This window comes from Dryobates pubescens, chromosome 11 (assembly GCF_014839835.1).
Source record: "Dryobates pubescens isolate bDryPub1 chromosome 11, bDryPub1.pri, whole genome shotgun sequence".
Lineage (NCBI taxonomy): Eukaryota > Metazoa > Chordata > Aves > Piciformes > Picidae > Dryobates > Dryobates pubescens.
In genome coordinates, this window is record NC_071622.1 from 16,899,759 (window position 1) to 16,913,553 (window position 13,795).

The window sequence follows — 13,795 nt, forward strand, 5'->3', positions numbered from 1 at the left end:
TCTGCAGTCCAGTCTAGACACTAATTTTTCAAACAAAAAAGTAATTTTGGCTATTGACATCACCTTCCAGAGGTCTAGCCTATTTTAAATTTAATACACCCATACACATAAAACATCCTTCCTCCTTTCCACTTTCATAATGTCATTTAAGCTAGGCAAAACCAGAGTCATCTTAAAATCTGATTTCTGAATTCTCTAAATTTCACTTACATTTCACTGAATTTCTTGTTACCAGCTGTAGGATACAGACTTCTTTGTTCATTCACTTAATCTCTCATGAGCTGTCAGCATCACCTCAGGCTCTGACAATGCAATTTCACTGTTGATATTAATTCAAAATATTGCTGCAAAGGTCAATTCTTTAATTTTGATTATGCTATCTGTTTGTTAGTTTCTTCCCTGATGCCCCCTCACTCTTTCATCAGATGTACATACCTTGTCTTTGCTTTAGAGGTCACTCAGGACCCTTTAATCACTATTCAGTTGGAGCCCATAACACCAGCTTTGGTTCTCTGTAATGTTTTGAAACAAACTTTTGTCCATTTTCTCATTTTAGAGAAGAGATCAGTACAGTGGTAAAAATCACTATCAGGAGGCATGAGCAGGACTCCAGAGAACTCAGGTGACTGATACTGTTAAACAGTTGGCCACCTACACCTGCTTAAAGCTTGAACACCTGACTGAGTGAGAAAAGACTACTAAGCAAGGTCAAGGAACAGAGTTTAGATGGCACTCAGAGCTGGCCAGGAATATAGATTCTTACAAGCTCCCTCATTAACAAGCCTTCAAATCTCACTCTGCATTCTCCCCTTCTCATATTGCATACAGAAGAAAAAAATGGCAATATTTAAACTGATGGTGTGCTGAAACCATTGCTAATCAGCTAGACAAATATTGACACTCTCATTTTACTTTTCCATCCATGTTCTTTTTGTCTTTTGTCATAACTTGGATTATAACCACCCTGTGGGGAGTCTTTGTTTTTGTTCTGTGTTTGCACAGTGTCTAGCCAGTGGGATGCTGGTCTGATTAAGTCTCACAGGCACTCTGGTAACGCAAATTTAAAACAATACCACTTTCTGTTCCTGCTGCTTCTACAGCGTCTATTTGGCTGTGGGAAGCTGAATTCTATGGCTGCATATGTACCAACTGAACAATACACAGAATTCTAATCACTGCTCTACTGCAAAACTGTTAAAGTAATTGCCACAACATCATCAGGGACTTGAAGAGAGAAGTTAATTTAATTTTCGTAGAACTGGAAAAGAAATAATAATAATAATCCCCCCCCCCCCCCAATTAAAAAACTTCTATACATCATTGTATTTCCTGTAACATACATGGAACTTCATATGCCACTCCCCAGTGTTACTTTTTCAATTCAGAAGGATGTTCAAAATATGGCTAAAGCACTGCTGGAACTGTGTAAAAGCTTGCAAAACTGACTATATTATCAGTGGTTACAGTCACGTTAAGTTGTGCACTTATCTTAAATAACTTTAATAAAAAGATGTTAGTAGCCTTTTACTGCCATAGGGTACCCAATTCTGAAGGCACTTCTGTTAATGATCAAGAGGAGGTAGAATGCTTCCTGTTCAGATTTTAAGCTGTGTGAAATACAAGCCCTGCTCTTTCCACAATGCAGATACCTTATAAGGCCTAACCTTTGCAGGGAAAAAACACTGTATATTTCAGAAGGAGTTCAGACTTGGTAAGAATTAAGAAATTAATTTTTCCCCTGTTAAATCAGAGAAGAAAACAAACAGTCCTATCCACACCAGTATTAATACCCCAAACCAGCAGAATGAGCAGTACTGAGAAATATATTCCATTTCGTTCTTCGTCAGAATAATGGTTATGCTCTCATTTAGTCTCAATATGAAAGCTACACTAGAGGTATTAATGAAGATGCAAAAATGATGTTATCCCTCTCTCTAACAAATGCAGTATCCACGAGAATAAACAACCCCAAATTTCTGAACATCTTTCAATGCCTCAGAGTCAGAAGGGTGCAAGTGTAATAAACTGAAGGCTGAAGTAGTTCTAATCAATGTTAAACTTCTGATGTAACACTGACCACAACTTCAGACTTGAGATACACATTTGGAGATTCCAGATCTGCTGTTTTTTTAGAACAGGAGCAGCATTCTACCAACTCCTCTGAATTCCATGCACTATGCTATTAAACATGTTTAAATATGTGCATTTCCAAGAAAGAAACAGTGCTCTTCCTATAGCACCGACCCTCATGAAGTCTTCTCTTTAAAGGAAAGACAATGTAAAAAATTTATTGGAAACTTCTAAACAGAACAAACCAAAAATACAGAAATCAAATCTGAAAGAAACAGATGAAGCAAACTCCTCATATTAATAAAGCCCAAGGCAGATTCACGTTGAAACATTTTCCTTGAATATGTTTCCATCATTTTCAAGCAGTGCTGGCACACGTCACCTTTTGACATGACCACTCTGAATCTTTATTGTTGGAAAATGAAGTCACCATAAGTGCGGGGGGAGGGAAGGGGATGGGGTTAGCTCGACTAACTGTGCCATCATCTCTAAATTCTTGCTTGATATGAATAGCAAATGTCAGAAAGGAAGATGGAAGGGTGGGAACCAAGATTTTTTTTTTCCTCTTATGTAATCTAATTTTTCTAACAATTCTAGAAAACACATGCTCAAATTTCATTTTTAGAAAAGACATACATTTAAGTCTTGAAAAAATTACTGTACCTGTGATTAACTCTAGATTATAAATTAACATAGTTACCTCATTGTATCAGAAAGATTGCCTCAGTATCAAGAATTGCTCGTTCTCGACTGACGCAGTGTTTCATTATCGTACGGGGGAAAAAAAAATAAATCATCAAAAATAGATTTGGGGAACAGGTTGGAGTTCAGTTGGAAACAATTTATCACCTTAATGATGGGTTTCAAGTTCAAGAATTGTCCATTCCCCTTGAGGGGACGAACAATCTTCAGATGAAAAGCTTGCCACTGTAATACTTGCTGAAGAATCGTCAAGTGGAGATATTAGTTCAGTCCACCTACTGAATGTGTCAACTTGTGATGTACCCTGAGGATTTGAACCATCTCGTGCCAGAAACAGTGTCTGATTGATAAGACATTGTGCTAAGTTAAGGTCTTCAGGAACAGAGTTTTTGAAACCTATATTTGAGTCCTGCTCAGATAATAATTGCCTGAGAAGTGTCCAGTCCTGTTCTGCAAACTGCTGATCTTCAAAATCCACATCTAGAACTGCTGTTTCTGAATCCATCCTCTGCTCAATTGCTTCTCCAACATCCATTTCATATATTGGAGAAAGGGTTTTTGAAGGCCGATGCTCATACATGCAGGTTTGTGCCATTGAGTCATAATCATCTATGTCTCCTGAAATAATTCACAATACTGTACAATGTAAAAATTGCACATGATCCTCCCCTCAGGGCTGTGTAGAGCAAAACTTAACTCATTCAGGACAGACAATCCAACCAGGTTAAAAAAAGGGGTAATGGAGTGTTATACAAAATTGACAAAATTTGAGGCATTTATTTCCTATATAAAAACCAAAGTATAATTTATAAATTAAGTTAAAGTAGCAATCACCACTGGTAATTAACAATAACCTCCATAATTAGGTTTCTGATACAGAAAATGACAATGTAAATATACACTTAATGCACATGAAATTTTTCATTTACTACAGGAATTAAAATTTAGAGCGGGAGGTGCATGGAGGGAATTAATAGAGAACGATTACTGAATGGTGACTTAAGCTATGTCAGCTTAGGAGAGAATTAAAAACAAAATTGTTTATCCACAGGCTTATTTCTACACTGCACATGCAAGGGCAGCTGCAGGCAAGGGCAAGCGAACTTAAAAAGAAAAATAGTACAAATCTTAATGTCTTCTTGTTCTGTGATCTGGCAAACAGATATCATCATCAGCATTTCATTACTCTTGAATACACAATAGTTGTAATCAACACTATTGTATATTTTTGATGGGATAAACAGACTGAGTTATTGGTATAAAGAAGACAAAACACAAAACCAGACAAGTACTCATCTAGCTACATGAAACAAGTAAGAACCTTTTTGTATATAAGCATCAGTTCTAAGTATAATATTTCTATTTTAGGAAATAGGCTTTTACTGGTAAAATTTAGAATTTTAAACATCTCATAAGCTCTAAATCAGAATTCAAACCTGCTCCCACTGATGTGTATGGCGAATATTCAGTTATATTCAGTGGGAGAAAGGTCCCAATTTGTGTATATTATATAAATAAATAAATTACAACAATAATTCATATAGCTGTTTAGGTAAACAGTTAAGTGCGCTTTAGTTAAGGTTATTACTATATTTATTGCACATCCCATTCAGACATACTATAGGTTGTTAAGCAGACAAAACAGATATTAAAATTCCATCAAATGCTGATGCTGTCAATGTTAGATTGGATTAAAAATAACTGAAATACAGACAGCTGCATCCAATCTTTCTTTTAGCATTTCATAAAATCTCTTTTCTTGTAGTCAAGTTTCTCATTGAACAGCAGGGTACTGACGGGCATTTCAAACAGACAAGCAATCTCTACCTAAGTAAAATACTTTAAAATATTTAAACTTAGTATTGTTTCAGCCAAAATTACTTCAGTTCAGGATTCAATCCCAGAAAATTGCCACACTTTCCCTATTAATTTGTTTTTGAATGACTGAATGTTTCTATTTCTGTACATTACCTGGAAGTAAATCAGTATTAGCGCATTCAGTAGATGCTGGTTGACTGTCTCTCTCTTGACCTTCCTGAGTCAGTATCTGATTCTTACTGGCTTCTACAGGTTTTGCAGAGCTGCTCTTTTGCACATCAGAATTAGTTTCTCTCTGATGAAGATCCAAATGGCTTGGTCTTTCTTGGGATTTTGCATCATTGTCTAAGTACTTATTGCACTGGTGAAATTCGCTAGCCACCTCATTCTTCATATTTACTTTTTGGTTCTCTCCCGGACATGGACTGGCTGCTGAATCTACTTGCTCTGAGCTATGCTGTTTAGTCATTGAAGCACCTTGATTCTCCTTCCCTGGGATTTCAGTGCCATGAAGATGTAGGACAGAACTTCCACTTTTATCCGATCTATTATCTCTGTCCTTATGCTGCTTGCAATCCAGGAATCCATCTTCACTTTCCACTGTGCACCTTGAATAAAATGTCTTTCTGTGGTTCTCTTGAGAAATACTGTCAAATACTTCTGAAGGAGTAAGAGAATCTATTGAATGCTGACGTGAAGTATGAGTTTCCACCCTATCATCAGATCCCAGTTCTTCGCATTCATCTACTGAAAGTAAAACAGATCGTTTGAAACTTTTGGTTTTAGAAAACTCTTGACTGGCAGTATCATTTTCTGTTGCATCTTCAAAAGCTAAATTATCAATTCCTTGGAACTGTTGCGGAGGAACATTTGATGGAGGGATGTTTTCTGCAACATTCTCTGCTTCAGATCTGTCATCTTCTGTTTCATCAGCAGAAGAAGAAACTTGGTCTGCTTCCTGACTAAACTGTGTATTACCAAAAGTAGAACTTTTGCTTTCCCTACTATTGGTCCTTGTACTTCCCGGATGGGACCAAATTTCAGGTCTTTTTCGTGGTATTTCATCATCGCTTGTTGAATTAACACGGAAGAGATCAGAACTTTCTTTTTTCATTTTCACTTCTATTCGTAGGCTGCTGTCATAAATTTTTAATTCCTCAGGTGTACTTGTGTCACTGCTGCTTCTTCCAAGAAAATCGTGGCACAACATAGTGCTGCATTTAGAAATGCCTCTTTCATTAGATCCTTCATCATCCTGAGAGCCTCCAGCATCATAATCTTCTGATCTCGGTTTTATATCATCAGAGGATGTGGTTGCACTACCAGTATCTGATTCGGGACTCTCTTTTGGATCGAGCGCACCAGTACTCCAGTGGTCCATGAAGGGAATTTCTGCATTTTCATGGTTTTCTGGCATGTCTGTAGGATCTATAGGCTCTGTGTAACTAGGTGAACATTTTTCTGTTATTTGTTCTGTTGAACATTCTGAAGCATCATCTAAATCTGCAGTAACTGATTTATATTCAGTGAAGACTGATGTATCACACAGCTCATCAGCTGTAAGAAGCCCCTCCCTATGAATCTGAGGAGATGATGTCTCAGCCTCTTCACTGGTTATTGTACTGGAAGAGCTTGGTAAAGCATTTTCACCATTGTTAACAGCTGTTTCAGAATTTAATTTATTGCTTTGTTCACTACAGAATTCTGTTGCTGTTGCGTGTTTTACCAGTTGTCCGGAAGCAGTAGCTTTTGGATTGGTTTCCATGGAAAAGTCTACGTATCCATTACTGGAAGACTGCGCATGACAGTTGAACTCAGCTGTTTCATCATCTTTTTCTGTGTCTTCAATGCGTTTAGCTCCAGTCTGATCTCCACAGATTTGTCTTGCTTCTGTCTCATCTTGCAGGGAAATGGGCAATTTAGAAACAGTTTCTTCTGTAACTAGAGGAGAAGATGATTCCAACTGTATTTTGTATTCCACGTTTTCAGAAGAATCTGGTAATTTTTGTTTACTGGGTTTACAGGACACCTGCATTTTCTCTTCGCTGCTACCTTCCATCACAGGTTTTGAAGATTCACTTTGCTTTGCAGAATAGCATTCATTATTGTCATTGAGCTGACCTGCCACAGCATCAGCCATGGTTTTTTCAGGTTTCTGACCTGAACCTCTGTGCTCCGAGGTGTGCACATTCTTCTGGACAACACGGGATTCACTCCTTGAATGTTTTTGGGCAGAGGACTGAGATTTTAATACAGATTGCCCAACTGCTTTCACTTTTGTGTCTTTATTGTTCATAATCTCAGCATGCTTTGATGGAGCCAAAGGTTTAGATGTTGTTTTTGCAGTGGCTTTTGCAGCAGGTGTTTGTGACTGCTTAACACTCTTCTTCTTGGCTGAAGGTTGTTTTTCTGGGAGTGTTGTCTGAGCCAGATGTTGCACAACATTTTTTTCTTCATTATGTTTTGGAGACACTCCTGATTTCAGTGAATTTGGTGACTCCCCCTGAGGTCCTAACAAACAGTAGAAAAAGACTATGAAGATTGTATATGTTAGTCAAAGCATATTCACCAAATTTATAGATTCATAGAATACCAGGTTGGAAGGGACCTCAAGGATCATCTAGTCCAACCTTTCAGGGTAAGAATATAGTTGAAATTATATGGCCCAGCACCCTGTCAAGCTGAGCCTTGAAACTGTCTAATGTAGGGGAATCTACCATCTCCCTTGGGAGTTTATTCCAATGTCTAATAGTTTGAATGGTGAAAAAAAATTCTGGTATCCAGTCTGAATCTCCCCAGCAGCAACTTGTCCCCATTACCCTTGCGCTTTCCATGTGACTCTGTAAAAAGGGAGTCTCCCTCCTCATGATAGCCTCCCTTTATGTACTTATATGTGGTCATGAGATTCCCCTAAGCCTTCTCAAGGCCGAACAAATGCATTTCTCTCAGCCTTCCTTCATGAAAGGCTGCAAGTCCTCTGATCATTCTTGTGGCCCTTTCCTAGATCCTTCCCATCCTGTCCATAATCTTCTTGTATAGACTCTTACATTAGTGTTTATGTTGAGAAGCAAGTTACTTAACTTTTTATGTAACTAAGGGATTTAAGGTTTGTTAAAGAGTTAAGAATTGAGATTGTAAGCAGTAGACAAAGCCAGCAAAAATACTATCTTGTATTTACATGCCATCTTTAAAACTTGATAGACTATATATACAGGAATTATGTTCACTTGTAACAGAAGTAGTCATTGCTGGAGCAGAAGTGAGCAGCTATCAGTGCACAGAAACACTGCACAGCAGCTTAGCATGGGAAGTGATGAGTACTGTATTCAATTTACATTGTAGAGGAAATGAAAACAGGCAGAAAATAATTACATTAGTTATAATGCGATTAGAATACCAGAATTAATGCCCCTGCTCAGTTAGAAAATACTGCAAGAGCTTTACTGACCACAAATTGACAGGAGCTACGTTTTCTATATCACAATGCATTTAAAATAAACTATCTTAATATATTAATTCCCCCTCTCCAGTAAGAACTCCATCCTTAACACTTTGTATATTTATAAACCTGGGTTCTCTCTCTGGTCTACAATGCCATTTCCCACCCTTGATAAGAATAGCTGTTGAAATCAAGTATTTGTTTGTGGGGTAAGCCAACAGCAGCAGTGCTACTGCCAGCGGGGAATCACCAAAAAAAAAGAAGGCATAAACTAACAGTTCATAGAAGAGTATGCAGTCCAGATACTTGATGCATATTAAAAATGCTTGACCTACAGAATTTCTGTTGAACTCACTCATGGTTCCAAGTGCAGAATAGCAAGGGATCAGCAAATAAGAGTCTGAAAAGCAGATTAAGCAAGCAGAAGAAAACACCAATTGGCAGTGAATATTATCTTTTAAATATTTTGACATTGACGCATATTCGTTTGCATTTTGCAATTCAGGGTTGCCACCAAAAGCAAAATGTGGAGAACAGAATTGTTTAGAAGATTCTGCCAAATTCTTGCACTGAAAAAAACCCCAAAAAAACCATACAGCAAAGCTTTTCATAATAATGGCAGACAATTTAATTGCTGTACAAAACTTTACCTTGGGTCTTGGGAGAATTGATAGGTGTGTTTTGAGTCTTTTGGTGTGCTGCAGAATTGCTACTCACATTCCCTTTTTTCTTTATACCAGCTTGTACATTTTGTTCATTACACCCTTTTCCAGACGATTTTTTTGTCAGACTGCAAATAAATTATTATATCTGTTATTTCCATGTTATTTCCAAGATCTAGCAACGTTTAATTACATTTAAACAAGCAATAGATGTGTTTTAATATTCTTACATATATAAACATTGAAAATGCAACCTAAAAGGTACACTACTTAAAAAATATTTGTTTGTATATATGTGTAAAACCTATATGCGTATATATTTTATAGACACATATATAATGACCCATTCCACAGTTTCACAGTGATTCAGTCTCCTTCCTGTTTACTTTAACCTAAGCTATCCCACAAATGGTAAGTTTACAACACCTTGTGTAGTCATTAATTGTTCCAGTATGCAGAATTCTGAATGACCTATAACAATTTAAAAATTATTAGCATGAAACAATCCAACATAAAAGCCAAATCAATTTTATCTTCACAACAATATCTCCAAGAACTAAGTCAATTCTGCTAATAACATGCAAAGGACAACCATTTTAAAATTACAAAGCACATGCTGACTTATCAGCAAATGTAATGGTTCATCTAAAACTTTTTTTCACTAACATACACTAACATACATACATGCATATGTATGTAGAGCAGCATAATGATTTGTACCATACCTGTTTGTTGTGACATTAGCCTCAAGCTCAGTCTTTTTTTTTATGGTGACTCCATTTGATGTCTTCACAGATGGTTTCATTTTCACTACAGTAAAGTAAATTCAAAGTTAATTAGAGGGGGAAAGTCATTGCATATAAGTACTGAAAAAAAATCTAATGCATGAAGATCAGCTATTTAAAAAAAATACAGATGCTGAACTTGTAAAACTTTTACCATTTTATATGGCTATCAGTCGGTCATTAAATAAAGTCAGTTAATAAAGAAGAAATGTAATATTCTTATCTCAAATTAATACTCATTTACAGAGCAAGAAGTTGACTCTTATCAATCTATAGCAGTTTTTTTTAAAGCTTCCTAGGCTAATTTTCAGTGTGTGACCAGTCTGGAACAAGTCAGAAAGGGCCTTAAAAAATAACAACAACAACAAATTACCAGTCTGTTTTGCCCCTTCCTCTACTAACTTATCCTCTTTGGGTTCTTCTGTTTGTTCACTGGCAGTCTGGATAACTATGTTTGAGTTTGCTGACTTGCTGGAAGTTCCTGCCACAGTCACTAAGGAGGGAGAGTCCTTCTCTGTCGTTTTTTTCAATGGCTTTGTTTTGATCTGCACACTTGAAGTTACTGTTAGCACTTTAGGTCTGGCACCTGCAGTTTTTCCTTCATGGTTCTTTAGTCCTTTACCACTTCCTGAATTTTTTTGTCCACTTGCAGATGATGTCTTTTCTGTATCTTGCTTGGTAAGCATGCCTTCTGCCTTTGCATTTCCATTGTTTTCTATTTTTGTCTTTATAACAGCTCTAGCCTTTGGTGAAGCAGCTTTTTCCCCAGGTTTTGAATCTTTAGTAATCTTGGAGACTATTTTTTTGCCATCTTTCCCTTTTACATCCTCATGTTTTGAAGCCTTATTAACAGTGTTTCTGTTGGTGCTGGATGTATGTCCAGATGCTCCTAATCCATCAGATTTCATTTTATCCTGATTAGTGGAAGAACCTCCCCAGCAATCTTTCTTGCCGTGTTCTTTCCAGGAAGTATTCTTTATGCCAGCAGATTCAGTAATAGATTTGTTTAGCTGGAAAAAAAAAAAAAAAGAGGCATCAAGAACAAAAACCAAACAACAGAAGACAGATTGCAACACCGAACTATTCACAATCTTTCATTTCTGAAACACAGCTACTTTTTAATTAGTACATAAACCTAAAGCAACAAGATTCAGCATATTAAAAAAAAAAATAATCTATTTTAGCTCATATTGCTGACCTTCAAAGATATAAAAGTTAAAAATCCCCAAACCAACAACCAACAAGAGTGCCAGTAATTCTCAGGTGAAACACTGCTCTATAGAGAGGACATAGAAATACCTAAGCGGAGTTGTTACTGTTACTTTGGACAAATTACTCTGTAATATGTGTTTCTAGGTATTAGTGTCTGCTGAAGTAAAAAGAAAAGGCAACTTTTTTGAAGTTATATGTGCCTGTTTTCCAAAGAGCAATAAAGATCCAATTATTACAAACATAAACCCCCAAATTAATTTATAATATATGTGATTTATCAACAGTTTTTAACCATTACCAACAGTGTACCCATCAGATAAGTGACAATATTCATTCTCTCTCAGGTAAAGATCGATACTGAAACATGGAGAATTAAATGCATGAAATGGAATTTTTGTGATACCAATGTCATTGCAATGTATCTGAGACCATCAAATCCCATATTGTTTTTCTAACAAATAGTAAAGTAGCGTTGAGTGCAAGACTCAAAGAAGGGTTGTTGAGGACACTACATCTTTATTTTCTTTTTCTTTCAGGGCAGGGAGTGTAGCAGACTCAGTGCAGTGATGGCTTGTGGTAATAGCAGAGATTCATTAGCTCAGTAGCAAACCATTTGCTCTGGGAGACAGATCCCTTTCATTACATAGCAACAGGGGAATGTGAGATTCTGAACACAAATTCCTGTCTTTTATTTGAGCTTATCTGTTTGTAAGTGTAGCAGAGCATAGGCTGAGTCCTAACACGTTCCCAGTAATGGGCATTACTGATTCTGCAGAAATAACAGTTCACATAAAAAAGAGTTTTCAAGAGCAAGTTATCTTAAATAATACCACAAATTTTCTGACTGAACTGAAAACAGAAGATGAAAATAGTTCTCTTTGCAAGCTTGGATAGCATGTTTACCTGAGAACTAGAGAATATAGGTTTTTTGCCAAGTCTCCGGTCATCACCCTTGTCAAATGCAGCTGCAAAAGGAACAAGCAGTTTCTTTAGCAGGGAAGAAGGGAGACAGAAAATAAGCCAGCCTACTCAATTAACATCATCTGAAATCAGAAAGGAGTTCTTTGGGTCTTTCAATTATTCTAGGAAAGCTATTTTTGGTGACATGGCAAATGTTAAGTGGAAATTCATGGTTTCATGTTCAGAACAAAAAGTGTGGTGTCTGTAATGAGGTCACATGGCCATAAGCAAGTTGCTTAACTCTTCTGTTTCCCCACATCCATAGTGAGACACACTTTTGTTTATCAAAGTTTAGCTCACTTTAAGCTTGCAGTGCACCGAGACCTTTGAAAGTGTACCCCAGTGAAAGAAAAGACAGTATCATATTTAGAGGACTAATGAGTCCTAAGTGATGTACTGTAATTTACAGGGTATTTATTTATTCTGTTAAAAGAAGAGATTGGTTACATTAATTCTAAAAATGGAAAAGCCAAAATATCCAAATGTACACAGTAAGATCATAGGGCCTCTTTAAACAGCATGCAGCTTAGTGTCATAATGTCATGAGAGTTATCCGTGTGATTGTCATGTGGAATTTTCAGGCAGTGGATGCCCTTTTTTTCCTTTTTGTTGACTGGTCTACTCTGGGAGGGAAGCAGTTTTCAATAAAGCCTTTAAATCAATTGCACTTGTAGAATACAAAAAGGTTATTTATAGACACTCTACAGACCCAGAATCAATAAGGTTTCATTTTGTTTGTATTAATAGTTCAGCTGAAAATTGTATTTGGGGAAAAAAAAAAAAAAAGTAAGCATTCAGAGTCTCATGTTCTGACATTAATTATACAGGAATACATTTTTAATGCATAACAAGAAAATTTTGCTGAATTCTTATTGAAGATACTAAAAATACTTTTTACATAAGTCTGTAAAAATCACACAGAAGGTACGCTGAAAATGGCACCCCAGGGACTAATCCTTTTTCTAGCAATGACTCTGCACATTAATACATACCAATATATTAAGACAAAATACATATAAACTTGTGCCTGAGAAAACACAAGACATGTTGTGAATGAATAACCCCACAATATCATCTGTCATCTTTTGGCATTCTTCCTCCTCTATTATAGCCTTCCAGTTCTATAAAGGTTACATCTCTAGAAGATAAACCACTACCAGAAGTCTTTAAGATAAAAGTTAAGTTACCCTAGATGTATTTTACCTGGACATGAAAATTCTGTCTACCAGTATTGTGTGATCTCTTTGCCTGTAATTAAACCCAGATAATTTATGCAAACATATCAGGCTGTTCATGTATAAAATACATGCTAGCTCTGAATTATAATCTAAAAGAGAACAAAACAGTTTCTGGCAAGATGGAGTTTGGACGACTAAGGAACACCCTGGTCCAAAATATTTTTTTGGTTTTGAAAGCACCAATGCAAAGCAGCCTAAACATTATTTATAATAAGGATACTATAAGCCTAAAAATAAAACAGCCCAAAATAAACAAAGAAAAAAAAATCCACCCTTATTTCTAAAGCCAGCTCTGCAGCTACTGGATTTTATAAACCAGAAAGAAATCACTAACCTGTTTTATACAGTAGCAGTGAGATGTTATTTGACTACACCCCCTAAATCATGCTTAGAAAGACTGTAATTGCATTTTTCTCTCAGCATGTAATTGTAGAATGAAATTTTCCCCTACCTACAGGCATAAACAGTGTTATAACCATCAAATACTAGCGACTAATGTCTTCGACATAAGGGACACCAAAAATATTTATTTTTCCTTTAAATCAAAGTGATTTGATTTTAGAGAAGTCTTCAACACAATTTTGGTCTTTTATAACACTGTACTGTCAAAGCTAATATTCAACTATAACCCAAACTCCATCAGCAGTTCTGCATCCTCAGAATACTTCTGCACTTTGAAACAAAGAAACGTTTGGAACAAAAACTCCTTTTCCTTGGAGCCTGCTAAAATTTTGAGAAAACACACTGCAGCTCCTTTGGGGTTCTCTGCAGAGGCACACACAATATCACAATACCAATCAACTGTGAAGTCAAGCTATCTGCATTTACTCACGGTGCACAAGATAAGCATTATGCAAGAGACAAGCAATATTTATATATAATGGAGGAAACTATAAAGGACAGAAGCTG

General features: G+C 36.5%; 1 protein-coding gene across 2 annotated transcripts in view; it reads right to left on the bottom strand.

Annotated features, from left to right (window-relative positions):
* The window catches only part of BTBD8 (BTB domain containing 8), a 42,446-nt gene that overhangs the window by 12,651 nt on the left and 16,000 nt on the right, over positions 1-13,795 (bottom strand). Inside the window, exons 6-11 of one of the 2 annotated variants that reach the window (XM_054165052.1) lie at positions 11,592-11,653; positions 9,850-10,486; positions 9,417-9,501; positions 8,680-8,819; positions 4,744-7,101; positions 386-3,390 (exon numbers count right to left, since the gene is read on the bottom strand). In XM_054165052.1, coding sequence (XP_054021027.1) covers positions 2,921-3,390; positions 4,744-7,101; positions 8,680-8,819; positions 9,417-9,501; positions 9,850-10,486; positions 11,592-11,653 — 3,752 coding nt within the window. In that variant the 3' untranslated portion in view covers positions 386-2,920. Of the gene's footprint in view, positions 1-385; positions 3,391-4,743; positions 7,102-8,679; positions 8,820-9,416; positions 9,502-9,849; positions 10,487-11,591; positions 11,654-13,795 lie in introns of those variants that run through there. The other variant, XM_054165051.1, reaches the window with a different exon arrangement.